Source organism: Ceratosolen solmsi, unplaced genomic scaffold, assembly GCF_000503995.2.
Source record: "Ceratosolen solmsi marchali unplaced genomic scaffold, CerSol_1.0 scaffold26, whole genome shotgun sequence".
In the NCBI taxonomy this organism is placed as follows: domain Eukaryota; kingdom Metazoa; phylum Arthropoda; class Insecta; order Hymenoptera; family Agaonidae; genus Ceratosolen; species Ceratosolen solmsi.
Window position 1 is genome coordinate 1,017,113 of NW_011948442.1, and position 20,023 is coordinate 1,037,135.

General features: G+C 21.2%; 1 protein-coding gene across 1 annotated transcript; it reads left to right on the top strand.

Moving 5' to 3' along the window:
- Positions 1-5,228: 5,228 nt before the first annotated feature.
- On the top strand, positions 5,229-18,758 carry Rsph3 (Radial spoke head protein 3). Its single transcript, XM_011504085.1, has 8 exons — positions 5,229-5,380; positions 11,408-11,486; positions 14,203-14,376; positions 14,920-15,048; positions 16,379-16,582; positions 16,668-16,830; positions 17,385-17,471; positions 18,634-18,758. Exons 1-8 carry the CDS (start codon positions 5,229-5,231, stop codon positions 18,756-18,758), a joined length of 1,113 nt encoding a protein of 370 aa, XP_011502387.1.
- The last annotated feature ends 1,265 nt before the right edge of the window (positions 18,759-20,023 follow it).

Sequence of the window (20,023 nt, forward strand, 5' to 3'; positions counted from 1 at the left end):
ACTAAAATTTGTAATTACAATTGGATCGTCACATTAGTTTATAATAAATCATTTTTTAATTTTATTATCGTTTTTTAATCTGTTTATTTTAATCCGTAAACCTATATCCCAAAATTTCTTCGAAAAGAAAATACATTTAAAATCAAATAGTTCTCTACACAAAGCCGGAACCCTATGGAACGTTGTTTTTCAACGCCTATCTAATAACCTATCTTTTCTTCTAAAAACTCTGAAGTTAATGTTGAAAAAATGCCTAGCGCTCCAAGCTATTGATCTGTCTCTAGAATTAGCATTGTACACTCGATATAGCTTCTGTGATAGATTGACATAATCTTAAACATGATCAAGATTATCCTTGCTTTGCTTTTTGTTTTGTTTTGCCGGCGTGACATAAAATGAACCATTTAATTTTAGTGATCTAGTTCTCTCTTTGTATGCACATGATTATATCTATGGAAATTATCATCTTAAGTTCGTCTACTATTCTTTAAAAATTCCGAGTAAAGAAAGGTAATTTCAATTGTCGATATTTGTCTTTTTCTTTATATTCTTTTTTATTCATTTATTTCTCTTATTGTCGATATTTCAATACAACATAAACTTTATAGTTACCTCAGATTAAATGATACTACTATTAATTACGATTAAATGATAAATACTATTTACTCAGATTAAATTAAATACCTATTATAACTATTATTCTTCCATTTAAATGAAGGGCACAAAAATTACACAAAATCAATTAATATCATCTTTAAATACTCGAATTATATATTATTTTAAAATATAATGGTATAATATTTATTATTATGTTAATACATAAACATATATTATATATTAATATATATAATAAATAGTAAAGATGAAAGCTAGTTCATTTTGATGTAAAGTTGAATAAAATGGCAGTTAAAATTAAAAAAAATATAATGATGAAACAAGTTTACTAACGAAAACTTATGGCAAACAAATAAATTGTTCAAGTTAAAACCTGCGTCTATAAATTAAAAAAACTTGATTTCATTAGTGATTAAAATGTTGCGTTGCTAAAATATTTAACCTACCCTATTCGTTTAATAAATTTTTTAGAAGAACATTTATTTAAAAATATAAATTAGCCAATCTCAAAACTCAAAATTATAATAATTATGTTTAATTTCATTACGCGTTGCTTCGCTGTTCAGAAAATAAAATGAATTGGAACTGCTATTATTATATTACAATAGATTAAATGTATCAGTTCGAAAGTTATCCAAAAATTCATGTAAAGCACTTTGGTATATTTAATTAGAGCACATTGGCTGTAAAATTGAATATTAAATAGTATTGAGATTACAACACCGAATGTTGTATATTTATATTAACTGTATGACTTATTTTATCGCTGTAAGAATTGAATCTAAAATTCATTCATAGTTCAAAAACTAAATAAATGGATTGGAGAAACATTAACGAAATTCGAAAGTAATATAATGGAGGTTTTAGTTAAAGAAGAGAAACTAACATGGAAAACTTTTGTTGATAAAACTTTATTAAATCTCTGAATTATATATTATTTAAAATTTACTGTTTGTAATTATGATTATTTTATCATTTTCATTCATTTTAATATGGAAATCATGAAATCACTGTAACAAAGTCTATAAAAAAAGCGAAAAAATGTATTTGATTTTATTGCAAATTTTGAATAATTCCCCCCAACACTCAAATTATTTAGGTAAAAATTAATAATAGAATAACGTTATTATTTTAATTTATTCAATAAGGAATAACAGAATCTACAAAATGATCTGAACTTAATTACTAATTGATGGTGTTATTTTAGGTACAATAAATTGCCAATCAGTATGAGAATGTACCGAGTTTCCATAGTCATACCAAGTATTCAATTTTCAGATCAGGGAACAATTATTAATCATGTTATATTTGAAAACCAAGAATTAATTATAAAAAAATAATACAGAGACTATACTATCGAACTTACTGTAATATACTGTATTATCCAACAGGTCACTGATAGGAAAAACAAATTACGCGTAAATTTGCATCATAATATTGATAGTTTTTAATAATATATATCTTGTTAATTATTTTACTAAATTTATAAATTATAAAAATTTATTTTATTTTGCCTAAATTGCAATTCAGAGGATAATTTCCTAAACATTTACAAAATTTACATTTATCATTTACAAAATTTCATTACTAAATATAGATAATTATAAATAATAATTATGTAATTAAATATAATTTACTATAATTATAAATAATTATGAATCATTCTTTCTGTCGTTTAATTAATTTACCTATCAATGTTTATAGTTTATATGCTTTATGGATTGTAATTATTCCTTATCGAATCTTTTTTCTATAGCAAAAGCAAAATACTGTTAGAACATCGTATGCTCAAGAATGTTCAATTGAAAATATATATTAAATATAACATTTAAAATACTTTTTTTAAATACATAATAACGTTTTAGATATAGATTTTATATACTTTTATAAATAATATTTATATATTAATATATTCAATTAGAAGTTTTTGATGCTATCGTTATTTTTAAAGAATTGCCAAATGTCGTATTATTATGAAGGCTATTATTGATTCGGTGCCAGTTAATTATTTTTGACGACTTGTGTAAATAATTTTTGTTAAACTTCGTAGAATATGGAACTCATAAAATACCTTTTATAAAACTTTATTTTTATTAGAATATTATTTGAATATTAGAATATCATTTAGCGTATAATTTTAATGAATAATAAATGTGATAAATAATATGATTAAATTAATAAATTTGTATAGAATTTGGATAATAAAGACTTATCTAAATTATTTTTCAAAATTATTGGAATTGATCATTAATATATAAGCTTTTTAAACTATTTATTATATTTCATTTAAAAAAATTCCAAAAATTTCATAATTAAATATTTTAATTAATGTAATTTATCAAAATAGTATATTCTCTGGTTAATTAAAACTTCTTAATTTACTAACAAAATATGTATAATCAAATAGTAGGCTCTCTCATATTGCAGCAACAGTCAAAGTAAAAAGTGAGTTACCTCACCATTTTAAATTCCACTGCTAGTATTCTTCAGTATCATACAAAGGTCACTGAAATTCTAAAATATTAGAATAAGCACTACGTATTTAGTATCTGTCGCACAAACTGCGATCTTGAGTAAAATAATGATGCCATAGTGGCACTAATGTCATCAGCTGCAAGGACATCAATATTGTATGTTAAAATAGATCTGATATTAAGTTTATGGTAAAATTAAATAAAATTTGTACAAAATATATTTTAAATCAAACGGAAAAAATTATGTTTAAATGCAGCTTATATAGGAAAATATTAATCAATTAGCTTTGAAAGATACTATAACTTTATAAGAGTACTATAAGAGCACTATAAATTTTGGACAGACAATACAGTTATCCTTTACAAAGTTGAACGTCAGGACTCACTGACTTGTATGTACACAATTTTATATTTATGAACATAAAATCCTTAAGTATTCATGTATCTTTATTATGAATTATTAATATTTTATGATACACTAATATAAATATTTATGAGCAATTATTTCTTTGTAACCATAAATAAATAAACTAAAATTAATTTAAACATATTTACCTCTTTATAGGTGTAATGGAATAGTAATATATGAAAATTATTTATTGTTTATATTAAAGTTTAAAACTCAAATAATTAATATTTACTATAAATATGTATGCATGTATATTACTGATGTCAAAATATATTAATAATATATTACGTAATTCTTGACATTAGAAATTATAATATTTTTAAACAATGAATTAGAAAAAAACTATTCTAATAATATTAATAATTACAAAGTTGATAATTTTTTTATATTCATAGTTAATAGAAAATTTAACTATATTGATAAATTAAATCATAGAAGAGGGTTTATATCAACCAACAATGAAACCTATATTCTCAAACCTATTTATTAAATATAATTTTATTATCATTTATTGTACCAAAATGTAAGTATTAAAATAAGTGTTCTAAATTCTTAAAAGATTAGGAATCGAAAAAACTACAAACAAATGTGATGATTGAAAGTTAGTTACTAGTAAATAATTACATAATTTCAATATAAAATAGAATATAATATTACTAATTAAAGAATGCTCTAGAATGACACCTGTAGTAGATAATTATGAATCAAGTTGTTTATACCATATTTAAATTATTCTTGATTAAATATCGTATACAAAAACGTTGTTATTTTATATAATTATATTAAAAATTATTTTAAAGTTTATATATATTTTAAAATATTTATATTCAACCAAACATGAATTATAAATAAAACTAGTAATATGCAACTCTAACCTATTTTTTTTATGGATATACAATTCTGTGACAGAACTGCTATACATTTATAAGTTCGCAGTATTTTAAAAATAATAGTAATATGAAGATAAGGACTGTTAAAAAATAAACAAATTTAGATAAATTTACTTTATTAATAAAAAGCCTTGTTTATTGTGGGTAATACACAAGTAAACATTATTACTGCCAACTGCCAACATATTGTTATTTTCTGATGATAAATTATATCATAATCCATTATATGATCTACATACGATAAATGTGAAATCTTCCTTATCATATATACTAATAAATTATTACTTTTAGAAAACATTAGATGGCATCAGTGAAACTGCTAAGCCAAATTTATTTAGTTTTAATATGAGGTTTTAAATTTGTTTAGACTGTAAAACATTTTGAAATTTTATTTAAACATAATATTGCAATTTATACATTAATTAATTATTGAAATATTATTGTTACTAAAAAAAGCAAAACAAAAGAATTTTTTATTGTTCATTATTTCCATTCTTTAGCGTCATTATAAATATGCTTCAGAGATTCAACATGTGTTATGTTTCCATGCCAACTCCAAACTTTCTGTTTAAAAAAATATTTTTTAGTTTGCTCAAGCATTTCATCATATTTTAAAAACCTTACAATAATAGTATTTTTGAAAAGTATAATAAAGTTATGATTCAAATAAAACTTGTACACAAACTTGCAATCAATTAAAAATTATAATTTTTTAGATGTTAATTATGCTCTTACTTTATTATACCCAAAATTCAAAAGGGATATGTATAACATTATACAACTCATAAACATTTTTTATTTATGTGCAGATAGGAATTTATTACCAATAAATTCAAGACCATGAAGACACAATATTGTCCGCTGTGTAATCGTGGTGGTCTTTCTGTTAGAAATGATACTGTGAAATTTGATAATCTACATTCATGCAAGTATCTATTAACTCCAGTAACTGCAGAGTCTTTGACAAATTTACAGAAAAAATGTCAAACTATGTAAGTATCTACTTATTGTGTACTTGCAGTTGTTACGTTAAATAATAAGGTCTTTATTAAAAAAAATTTTTATTGGCACAATTACATTACATTTACTTAATGTTATAGAATATAAAATTGTTGTCGCATTTAGAATTACTTGTAATATTAATATGAATGTCAAATACAGTAAAGAATATTTTCAAAATAAAAATTGTCGTAATGTTTTAAAAAAATATATTTTATATCATAATTAGGTTAGTAAAAGTGTAAGGTTTAATTGTATATATAATTATACACATTTCAAAAGTAAACATAGTATTAGGAAATAAAAATATTTAGTAATTACTTCCAAATATATGATTTGCAATTAATGATATTTTATTATATATGTTATTTATATATAAAACCTATATGGTATTATATTTATTTCTGTTGAAAACTATAAAATAATGTACAATTTATTTATTAAATTAATAGTAATTACATTTTAATATAGTTACAAAATTTTAATTTAAACCATTATTCACTAATATATAGACAATCTAATCTCAATATCTGAACTGTGAAACAATATATAAATCAACAAAATGTATATTTATTATTTAATTAATCAATTTTGTTTATTAAATTTTTATTTTAATTTACTTATTTAATTAAGTTTTACTATATTAGAATTAACATAAGAATTAAAATATTAATTAAATTAATTAAAATATTAATTAAAATAAATAATCAAAACAAATTTATTCATTTTTTTAATAATTGTGTTTTTATATTTTATATAATATATAAATTATATATCAATTATTATCAATTAATATTTTAATAGTACATAATAAAATAATTAATTATTTATTTCATAATTAAACTAATTTATTTCATATGTCAAGCATTTTGTAGAAAAAACAGGAGTTGATTTATGTTTAAAGTTAATTGTTTGTACAGAAATAAAAAAAATTCAATGTATTTCTAGTTTATGTTAAAATAACTATATTTATTGTTATGTGTAACAAACTTTTACTAATATTTTTTAATTGACCAACTAATTTTAAAAGTATTAATTATAATATTTGGTTTGTATTATTCGATATCAAGCACATTCTTATATATGTAATTAATAATTTTGAGAATAAAGGGATATAAAATAGTATGAATACAATAAAATAGACTAATAAGGAAGTATTCAATTGAATGGATACGTTTTAAGAGTAGGAGAAGTACAGAGTAATTTTGAAATGCAGAAGAGGAATAGAGAGTTTATTACATGTATTATTAGATATATAAGATATCAATAATTTATTTATTTATGTATAATTTGAAACATTTTTTAAAATAAAATCTTTAATAACAATAAGATATCTAAAGTTATTATAATAAACATAAAATAAATAATAAAATTTTGATACTATAAGAATAATTATATTTAAATTAATTCACAAAATATACTATACAATCAAAAAAATTTCAATATAGATTATTTATGAAGTGTAGATGATATATGTTATTGATTGTACATAGTTATAGATAATAGTTATTTAGTTTCATATTCTATATATATATATATATACCATAAGTATGATGTTTTATAGCTATTTTTGTATAAATGATCTTATGACATTTTTAACGTATAATTTTTCCAACACTTTCATTTGCTTCAAATTTAAAATCACTTTTGTACTTTTGATTCGTTTTTTGATTAATAAAATAATTTTATGTTATTTTATATCCTTGCAAATCTGTTCTGACTGAAGATTTATTAAAACTGCAGTCATACAAATACTAAATTTAAATGAATATGTTAACTATTTGTACATATATTATAATCCTATTATAATAAATATCTATCTATATTTAAATTATTTATTTAAAATTATAAAATGTAATTAATAAAGTTAATCTAATTATTTATTTTTATAAGAAACAGTAAATTATTAGTAAGTTTTTATAAATTATTGAAATTGATATTTCTATGACTTAATTAATTTTATTTTTAAAATAAATTTAAATAACGGAATTATTATAAACATATATTAGATTATATAAAGAATATTGACGAGAAATATAGTAGTTAAAAAATATATGACTTAATTAGTTTTTAAATAAAATTATAAAAATATAAAAATTATATATATATATATACACATACGTACACATACATACATATACATGAAATATTTCTTTTTATCATGTTTATTATGTGGAGGGTTTCTAACAGCTATACAGTTTTTTATAATATTGAAATTTGCTTACTCCATTTATATATATATATTGGGAATGATCACAGCAATACTTATTGTCTATTTTTTTTATAAATATTTTTATTTATGTACATTATTTCCCAGTTTACTCTTACACTGAATGTACTCTAGTGTAGGTCACTTAAGTTTTAAGATAAGCTATTTGTATGAAATACCCGTGAAGATTTAGAAGAATATGGAAAATATTTGAAATGGGAGTGATCCATACATTTAATCGACTCATTGAATTAAGAATACAATAAAATTATTATAAATGTATAAATTCTGTATATTTTACTAAATAATACACAAGTTTATAAAAAAAAAGTTAGCACTTATTTGGCAATAATATGATACTAATTATTGAATTGATTTAATGAAAAATGAAAACATTTTAATGAAAAACTCATTATTAATATTAATTTAATATATTCAAATTAAATAAAATAAAAATTTCGTTAATTTCATTTTACTTTAAGCCAATAAAAATTTTTTTACTTAAGCATTCGAGATTTAAAGACACCTCGTCCTTCAAAACTATGTTTCTATGGATGGCTATTTTGTCCAACTTGTGATTAATGAACTTTTTATTAATTATGTTTTGAATATCAACAAATTTTCAGCTTTTCTATAACCATTTATAGATACTTAGTCAAATAACTTGACTACTATTTGATTAGGCTTCAATATTACATAATGGACTACTATTGATAATTCTCTAATGAACAATATCTATATGTAAAATCATATTTTACAATTTTTAGATAATCTATTCTGTATAGTTTCGAATATATTTATTTCTCGTGTATTCACTATGTTCTTGAATCCTGCAATATCTTTAAAAAGTATCTTTTCGTATTGTATAGCAGGACTGTGAGAATATTTTAGCTCACTGCACCCTTACAATGAGAAGTTTCACGATAAGAACTCTTATTCAAAGTTGATGCATATATATTCTATTATACCTTTCTCGCACTATACTATTGATATAACTTTCACTCATGACGCTATTGGTTTATTCAATAACCCTTGATCTATTTATCCAACAATTTAATTAGCATACAAAACTCTTTATAAATAAATCTTCATCTAAAGTTCTTTCTAGAGTATAGTATACCACTGTGCTATTCATCCACAAACTTTCTAACAAAAAATGTAAAATAAGAGATATTTAATAAATATTACAAAAAATGTTTAACGTGTAAAAACACTAAATAGGTCAAGTAATTTATTAAAAATCTTACCTTTATTTACTTTCTAAAACTCTTTTCAACATAGATAAAAATTTACATGTTGGAAAGAATCGAAATTAATTCGTATAAAAAACTAAAATTACATATGTTCCATATATTAGCAGATTAGAGTATTTTAATTTTTCAAAAGTTATTATAGTATTCTCTTTAATCTATAGATATATAAAAACTGAAATCTACTTAAATATAAACAAAATTTGTTAAATAATGTTAAATAAATGGATTGTGAAAAATTATAAGAAAAATGTTTATATACTAATAAATGCTTCTAGTTTTGAAATTCAAACATTAACGTAAAAATTGATTCTAAAATTTGTTTATTATGCAAATAAAATGAAAAATATATTTCCAATACCATAATAAATGTTATTAACATTTGTATAGTACCTTACAGTATACATATTATATAGGACCTTGTATATAATATTTTATATTTTATATTTTATATTTTATATAATAAATAAAACATTGTAAAAGTATTTGACCCAATCTACAGGAATATTCTATACAGCCTCACATGGATCACAAAGCTTCGGTAGTAAATAAAATTCGTTTGTAATATCTTACCTTATTAAAATCAATAACTTATCCCATGCACAGTTTACGCAATAGGATTGTACACTTTTCGTGTATATTTTAAATAAACCATGTTAAATAATTTTCCTAAAATTATTAGTTTGCGTTCTAAACAGGGCATGCGCAATGACTTCATGTTTAGTGGTATTAAGTAAATGCTTATTTAAAATGCACGTGTACGTGATTACATAATATACTTACAAAACTCTTTGCAATCACCGTTGCATTTAGATTTATGTTGTCATTCTCTGTCAAAAATCGGGATCTATAATTACTACATTGAATTAGTGCTAGGTATTTAATATTTCCAGTAAATATAACAGTAGATATAGTATTATAATAATACTGTGTTTGATCTATGGAAGTATTTATTACTGTTTTCCATATCTCTTTTTTAATTCATTTAAAAATTGTGTTTTTATTTCTTTATATGTTATTTTGATTCGTGTTGTAAGATTTTGTATGAAATTTTTTAAATATGCTAAATTTACAAGATATTAAAAAATATAATTTCTATTATTTAAAACTGCTTCGAAGAGCACTTATAAGCATATTACAATATTATACAAATACAAGATATAATAATAACAATAATAATAATAAATATACTAATTTTCGTTAATATATATTAACTCCAAACTATTTATCACAACGGTAAAAAGCAGTACATTTCTGTCACCACGTATTTATATTACTACTAATGTAGGTGTACTAATAAATATGACTGGTAGTATCAAAATCAAAGATAATAAGAATCGTATAAATTTAATTTACCACATGTGTTCTCGTCAGCAGATCGTATCACTCAACTAGAAACCATTAGTGCGCCATCATCTAAGTACCGCACGTAATGTAGTAATCAAAAAACCAAAGACCTTCGATATAATAGTTTAACAAGCATTTCAATATTGATCATCTATAGGAAAGTATGAAAGAAAATTAAAATAGATGAAAGTATAAGTTTAAGTTTGCCCGATAAATTATTTTTGTTCGCTGTGTTTCATATATTATAATTAAGATTAATTTAAGATTCGTATATGTAATTACTACTTATACAATCATTTTAAGAATTTTATTATGCAATAAAAAAAAAGAATTCTAAGTTTTTTCTTCATATAAGATAAGCATCAACAACGCGACTTAACCAAATAACCAACACCTAAACGGTGGTTCATTATTCAACAAAATATTATAAATTTAATACAATTATTTAAAAATTTAGGAATAAATGGATAACACGCCTTATTAAATAAGATATATTTATTATCATTATATAACAAATACATGTATTGCTTGTAGAAATGTAAAAATTAAAATTTTTTATAAATTTTATTAATATTTCGTCAAATATTATTCCTTTATTTGTAATTATGTTATAATTAATCAACGCTAATTGTAACATACCAATTTTTTCGTTTAAAATAAATATAAAATAATATACATTTAATACACAATTTACTCATTTTAACAAACATAACATGTATATAATAATTAACATATACATTATTAAATGCACTATTTTACTAAAAGAATGAATGTAATGATAATTTTAAGAAATATTTATGTAATCTGTGCAAATGAATATTTATAATTATTTATATATGTAATTTCTTAATTCAAAATCTATTCTTAAGTTTTTTCAGTGTTAGAAGACAATAATTTGATTTTTTAAACTTCCGTGTTAGTGAAAAAATATAAGATACAAAATTGGTATCGTATAAAATTGTACATTTTATTCTTTTATTTTATTAAATTCTAAAATTTAATTTTTAATCAATTTATAATATATAAAAATATATATGTACTAAGAATTTTTTAAACGGAGTGTTTTTTAATATTAATTTTAATAGGCTAAGGAAAAAAAATTAAAAATAAATGCATATTTTATAATCATTTTTAATAAATATCATCGATATCTTTTTAATTACAAGGTATAATTTTTTTTTATAATTGAGTTTAAAATTTTATTATTATTTCAGGAATCATCCACAGATATTTGGAAATTTAACTTTCAATCAAAGATTAATGCGGAATAATATTTTTTCTACTCCAGTAGTCGTAAGTATTTCAATATTTAAAGTGTAGTGTAAACGGTATTAAAGGTATATTTAATGTAACTATTATTATTAAAGCATTTTAGTACGATTCATTAAATTTTAAAATTGAAGTTATCGTAATTATAAATTATAAATTATTGTTAAAAATATAGTATTAACATAAATTACTTTAGATAATTTTAAATATACATAGTTAAAAATTATAAAATAATTAGGTGAATAATTATTTGAAAAATAATGATTGAAGATAAATAATTTAATATCGATTTTGATTAAAAAGTGTTTATTGAAAAATAAGCAATGTGATTTTTTTTAATAACTGTTTTGATTATTTAACAAGAAACTTTATTGTTTCAGTAAACATTCTCATTTTATATTAGAGATCATTATCAGACTAGCACGACTATTGAATATCTTTAAATTATTGTCATAACAATACATTTTGATTTGTGAGTACTCAAAATTTTTTTAATAATGCCAAATTATAAATTTTAGAATTTTTAATTTTATTAATAAATTTTTAATTTTTGTTCATAGTACTAAAAGATCGGTTCTCATAGTTTTTCATACAATGTACTTTTTATTTTTTATGTTTAATAATGACATCTGCTTAATAAAACATTCGTTAAATACGACGATTGGGGGTGTTGTTCGAAAGCTTTTTCTTCGTATTACTCTAGTACATTTTTCTTTACATACTAGTAGGACCATAATCTATTTCACGTTATTATGACGTCAAATTATTACATTTAGCTGGTAATGAAATATTTTAAATTCACTTGCTTGATTTATGAAAAACTGTTATTGATATGTACCTAAATATTTTCTATTACTATAGTGTAATTGTGCTTGGTATTACACATAACAGTTACATTCAAGTTAATGAATAGTTATAAATAATATAGAATTATAAATTTATTGATTTCTTTTATTTGTATGCATGGTGTTACGAAAAATTAACTATTCATTCAAATGATTATGTGATATATTGGCCTAATGATCATGCATAATTTGTGGACATAATTCCTATACTAAGAGTACGATTGGTTATTAATTAAAGTTGATATTTTGAGTAATGGAATAATTTCTAAAATATATTTCTATGATTGAGGTATTATTAAAAAGTTGAGTCCATTATTCTATATTACATTTGCATACAAAATCCTAAATATATTTTCAATTTGTAAATTTTATAGTAAATCTGTATAGCGTAGTTTCTTCGACAAATTTTATAATACACATTTAAATTTAAATTTTTTCTTTTAAAAGAATAAGTATGAGGTTTATTTAAACGCACAATTGTTTTCTTTTTTTGTTTGTTTTTGTTTATTGTTTTAAAGAATCAGAGCCATAGTATTCGTGTATAATAAATAATATACGTTTTTCTTAGATTGTAGTATATCATTAAGAGATGTTTTGGTGCTCATAATTATTAGTATTCAAATTCTAATATGCTAAAAACTTAAAAAATAACTTCTTGTAATCTTCGATGAAAAAGATATAAAATTGATAAATGATGATCAATTTATGATTAGATGATAAATAAATAAATGATAATTTGTTAACAACTTTTAAAATGTACGTTTGAGACTGTACTATATGATAGTTATTTGTCACATTTTTAAATAATACACAACAATGTTGTGCAGAAAATGGATAATGTAGTTGCAGTATCTAAGTAAAGTATAGTCTCTAGAACTATAATTTAAACATTGTTAGATGCAGCCATCAGATTATTTATACAAATAGTTAAGAAATGGTCTCAGTGTTGCATTATATTAAATTATATCGGTTTTATTCACAGTTGTTAACGTAAAAATCTATTTTTGTGGTATTCTATGCATAAATTCGAAAAAAACTGTTTTTACATTGCTAAATGGAACTAAATACATTGAAAATACATTGCTAAATACATTGGAAAATTGAAACTTAGACTTATTATAAAATATCCATTTTATAACAAATAACAAACGATTGCCAATGTTGAGCCAATTGACTGGCTGACCACTATCGATAAACAGCTACTAGATTTTATAATTTTATGCTTGAATATTAAATATATATTGAAACCAGAAGTCCATGCTCTTAAGAAATGCACGGCATTAGGAATAATTGAAAGTTCTTAAATTTGAATAAAACAAAAGAAAATTTAATAGTTATTTGTAACTGTTGATATTGGCTATGAAAGAGATATTCATAGATAATTTTTTAATTTCATAAATCACGTTTTGCTGAGTAATATGAAATTCATTGAAACGCTGGAAATAAATATTTTAATATGGAACTCAATTCAAACTGTTTATTAAAAATAGACAGTGTGGCTTTTTAATTGGTTTCTCTGTAAATGTAGTTTTTCCTTTACAAACTTTCTTTAAGAAAGAAATAAAAGTAAGTGTCTTGACTGGTAATCCAATTAGTGTTCCATTGTGTAGTGCAGCTATTCTGAAGTTCGTAAATTTCATAAAATACACAATTGAATATGTTGTTTGTACACTTGTATTTAAGAATTTTATTTTATTTGATAAAGCGTATAGCTTCATCTGATAAAATTAGTTTAATAATTTGATAAGTATTTTTTATTATTTAATAAACACTTCAAAATATTTATTATGACACATTATAAATATAATTAAATTTGATAAGTGATTAATTATACTTTAATATTTCTTGTAATGAACTATTAATCTCAATAATTAAACTTTTAAACATCTACATAGATGGATTGTGAAAAAGCACAGGTGAAAAAATATATAGAAATGAAAAAACGCCAGAGTGTACGAAAATATGATGAGTTAAAAGTATTAAACGCAAAATTGGTACGCATAGGTACTCCTCCTTTAATAACAGGAAGAAAACACGAGCCCGTACAAACCGAACTCTTCCTTGAGGAGGTAAAGACAGGCATGTTAAGAAATTACAAATCAAAGTCATTCATAGCACACTTTAAATTTCATCTATTATTTTTAATTTAAAATAATTTGATTTTCAATAATGTATAAAGATATATAAGAGAACATAAAAATATATAAATCAATTACTTTCTAAAAAATACTCAAAAAGTATATAAACAAGTTAATTTTGTTTTTGCTATTTTTTTTACAATTTCGTTTTTACCAATAATTGCAAAATATCTTTACATTTCATTATTTATTAATATAAATTTTTTTAATTTAGGACAATAATTATTCCGACAATTCCTGCCTTTAGTTATTTAAAAAATTATACTGAAATGCATTATTAATTTTTAATTAATACGGATGTAGTTGAATCCTATTAAATTTTTTTTAATTACGTAACACTATGTAATAATTAAAAATATAAATATTTTTATATAAGTACAATGAAGATATTAATTATACAATCAATAAAAATTTGTTTAAAAATTTTTTTAAAAAATAAAAAAAAATTTATTTATGAAATAATCATTATTGTAGTTATTTGAAAAACCAGATGAGTCGGAAGTTGCACTTCAAACGGATTACTTTTTAAATAAGCCCTCAACTCCACTTTACTGTTCTACAAAAATGGGTCAAGATGCAAGTACGCAAATTGAATCCGGAGACGTAAGTTACAAATGAAATTCAAAATGTGTTTATAAATACAATTCCGAAAGGTAATAAATAAAATATGAGCAATTTCTAATGAATATAAATATTGTTAATATAGTATTTCATAATAATATTTATAAAAGCATTTTTCTTTCATAGTAAAATTTTTATAATAAATAATCTTATTCCCACTAAATGTAACACAAAATTAAAAACTTTTTAATGCATTATAATTATAATTATATATTGTTTAAATAATTTTAAAATACCTGGTACCTATTTGTCATGGAAAAATTTAAACAATGTATTGGTAAAATTTTAATGAATTTATGTCGAAAGCAAAGATCTTGTTTTTACTATTCTCAAATGGTAACGAAAGGAATGAGATCAATTTCCATACTCCTGCATTATTTAATTCCATGCGAATGAATATCATTCATTTGAAAATCCATCTCGACGCAATTATACTTAATAATACAAATGAAATTAAAACTTAATTTAAAACAGTTGATGATCATCTATATGAATTATAGTGATATTAACGTTAAAACAGCTGCGATTATAAATGAAAAATATTTAAAACACATGATAGTGAGAGACTGTAAAAAGATTTCCGTTTCAATCGGAAAGTTCACATGTGATTGAACAGATTGGTGAATGTTCACTAGTTTTCACTAATTTATATTTTGAAATATATTTTTAATTATTCACTAATTTATCAATAATGATAAAAAGTGAAACTATATTTTAAATTTGGTATAAATGAGAAAACACAATTTTTGCAATAACCAAATCGTTAAAATTATTTTCTTAATTAATGTTAGACTGGATTTTCTTAAAATATGTAAATTATTTTTCTTGATTTTACTAAATTAATAAGTTATTTTATTATTTAATAAAATTTTCTTTTTTTTGTTGACTAACAAATGTAAAAGTTAACTAGAATTATTCTAGTAATGGTCGATCAATTATTCGAGTAATGATATCTAGTAATAATTTAATTAATGTGTTGTTTAATTTATTTAATATATACTATATATTAAAATTGACTTAATTTATTTTTAGTAAACTATTGATTCCTCTTACAAAATAATAAATTTTTTATTTTAGACTTAGCAGTTGTAGCTTATTAAAATTTAATCCGAAGATGATTAATTTTTAATACAATATATATATATATATATATATATATATATATCAACTAAATTCTTGATATACAATATACAAATTATTTATTTATTATTTACCATTTAATTATATTTATAATTTTTAACAATGTTAATTGGGCTAAAAAATATCCTATAATAACAAATTTATTACATATATTGACATTTTTATTTGTTAGCTTTTTGATTATGATGTAGAAATTCAGCCAATTCTCGAAGTTTTAGTTAATAAAACTATTGAACAAGCTTTAATTGAAGTTTTGGAAGAAGAAGAAATCGCAACATTGCGAGAACAACAAAGAAAGTTTCTCGAGCTTCGTGCAGTGGAAAAGGCTGAACAGCAGAGGCTTGAAGAGCAGGACAGACGTCTCCGTGAAGAGAAGGTATCGTTTATTAAATTATACAAAGTATCGATTAAAGAATTTATTGAATTTATAGTATTTAAAGAATTTATTTTTGTTTGTATAGAATCGGCGAGTAAAACAATATGAAGAGGGGATAAAAAAGCAACAAGAAACTAAAGAACGTGTAGCTGCTGCTGTGCTTCTCACTGGATATATCGCCGAACTTCTTCCAATAGTTCTTGAAGGTCTTAAAATATCAGGATTCCTACTTGATGAAATAAAAACAGGTGGTTATATATTATTTATATGGTATATAAACTTTATTTTATAAATAATTGAGTAATTTATTTAGTAATATAATTGGGTGATTCAGAATAAAATATCTTTTAAATTGTATTATTCAACTTAATATATTCTTACAATTATAATACATTTATTTTTGTAATATATTATTAATATACGCATTTGTACCTAGAGCAATGAATAAATTAATTTTATATTATATAGGAAATTAAAAATTTCTTATAATTTTAATTTATTAATTTATTAATTTATTAATTTACTAATTTATCTGTACAAATATTTTACACAATATTTATTTTAATAAAAAGTGTAACTGGTAATTGATTAAAATAATTCTTAAATATGTGAAATATTCTGTAATTTTTAATTAAGTTATTTTAATATTATTATCTCATTTATTTTGATTATGAAAGGATTATTTGTTTTTTGTTTATTTTTTATTATTATTTATTAATTGTTTTTTGGTACGTTCAAAATCATCATAATATAATTAATATATTTAATTTATTTTGACCATTTATTATAAAAATGTTTACAGATGTTCAACAAGAATTTATGCCATGGTTAATGAAAGAATTAAAGAAGGAAATAGGTACTATGATCCAAAGCAGAAGTATACTAGAAGGTAAATTGTAATCATTAATACATATTTTCATTAAAAAGAAATATATTAGTATAAAAATTATGGTAAATAATATATTTATTAAATTAAATTAAATTCAATGTTTGAATAGTAAAGGATTTTATACTAGTAGTAAATAAAATAATGTTATATATATTATGTAATAAAACTATTGAAAATTACAATTATAATATATATAGTATAAAATTATAAAAAGAATATTCAAATTTACATTTTGTGATTACAAAGCAATTATTTTTATGAATAACCTACCTCGATTTATTTATCTGATATATTAAATCTGAAAAATACTTCTGCCTTCGGCTAAAAATATGTACCTGACAATGTAGAGGTAGAGTATTAGGTAGAGTCTCAGGTACTACAATTGGTGACAAGAAAAACCGTCTGCACACCCTCGGTGCCACGGCGACGCGACAATCCTAAATCCCGACTGATATGTATTTACTATCATAAATAATAGTAGTACAATTAAGATAAAAGAGATTTATTAAATGATCTCTAAGAATAGATGACTCTTTACAACACTAATTTTGAACTTATTCTTAGAAGCTTAGGTATCTACGTTTTAATTTTTTTTTATTTAATAGTATAATATAAATTGTTTGCATATTTAATTTCAGATAATTTTTTATACATTTTACGATATGTTTGAGTATTAATTTGAGACGAAATTTTATAACATTCTATGTGTATTGATTCAAATTTTAATCAAAATGAAATATGTGTATTTTATAAAATATATTTTGAAGCAAATAGTGAAAATTTATCGACGAGTTATTTTGTCATTGGTGTAATAAAAATTATTTAGTTTATTTAATTATATAATTTAAATACAATATTACATTTGAATTATTTCAATATAAAATAATGGAAGAGCTTTGTATATATTATTGATTTAAGTAATCATACAATTTCTTTATGTTAATTTGAAATTTAGTTATTTAATTATTTTTAAAATGCTATCAATTATTTGAACAAATAACTATAATTCTAAAACTATTTAATTTTTAAAAATACTAAATGGGGTATAAATTCCTAATTAATTTGAAAATTAATTATTGTCCTTGAAATTTGAAAATTAAAACTGAATAATTAAAAATTTTAATATAATGTTAAATTAATTTATTATATGTAAATGTTTCAGAACTTGTAAAAAAAATCATTAAGAATCGATTTAAAATTTATACACAATTGGGTGATGAGTATGATGCATCAAGGAAGCTAAAAGTTAAAAGTCTTGAAAATATTTGCAAAGAAGAAGAATATTGAAGGCATTTAGATAAATGATGATAAATATAATAGAAATAGTAAATAAAAAATATAAAATATTTAGAGAGTCTACTTATTTACAGTTATAATCAATAAAGTATTCTCAATATTCTTTATATTAGAAATTATGTTGAACAGAATTTAATACAGAATTATTAACAAAACTATCGTAAGTAAAATCTATATAAATACAGCATTTTGTAAATAGAAGTAAAATAAAAAGCTTATACAATTTTTTTCTCTTGTACAAATTTATCTAAATTTGATCTTGCTTATTACCTGCACTCATCAATAGACTGCACATAAATGGCATTATGAAAATTTATTTAACTACATATTTATTTATAGTTATTACTATAGTCATGAAACGAAATATGTTTTTTGTCTTTTATTTAATGTTTTCTTATCATATATTTAATTTCTGTAGCTTTTCATAAAACAAATGATAAAATAATATACTTTAAAGAACAAATTGTACAAATAGGTATAAAAACAAAAAAAAGTAAAAAATAAATAAATTTTTCTTGATAATATATATATAATATACTGTACCAATATAAATATAGCTATAATAATAGCTAATATTATATTTTTTAAACTGTGTAGTTCCTGTGTTTTATTATGAATTGTCAAATGATTTAGAAGTTACATATCTTTATATTAAATATATTAACATTTGACTTGATATATAATTCGGTATTGAGATTTGTGGTTTGGTTAGTAAAATAAATGTATTTTAATTAAATGAGCTAGTTTAACTTTTTTTGTTAATATAAAATTATACTAAAATATTAATATTGATATCTTTTTTTTCGTTCATTTCGATTAAAAAAAGGCAAGTTAAAATTCAATTAAAAAATACCTTAACCAGTAAAAAGTTGACTGATGGGATCTTCATTTTTTACATTAAACGGTGTACACAGCTGCAGAACAAATTTATTTTTCGTATGCATCCCACCCCTTGTCCCACCCTTACATCGCCTATGTAATTCTATTCACATTTCCCCCTTTTAAAAAATAAGATAATCTACGAACACAATTTAGTTTTTCTAATTTTGTCATCATTTGTTTAATTTAACGTAAACAAATTCTAACAATGAGCCATCACTAAACATTTTCTATGCAAAATTGATTATTATTTTATTAATATATATACTTATAGACATAGTTTTTTATTTATTTATATATATATACATATATATCTACATTATACAGCAAATTATAAGTATCAATTGTAAAGAAAAATTTGATATTTTATTATTATA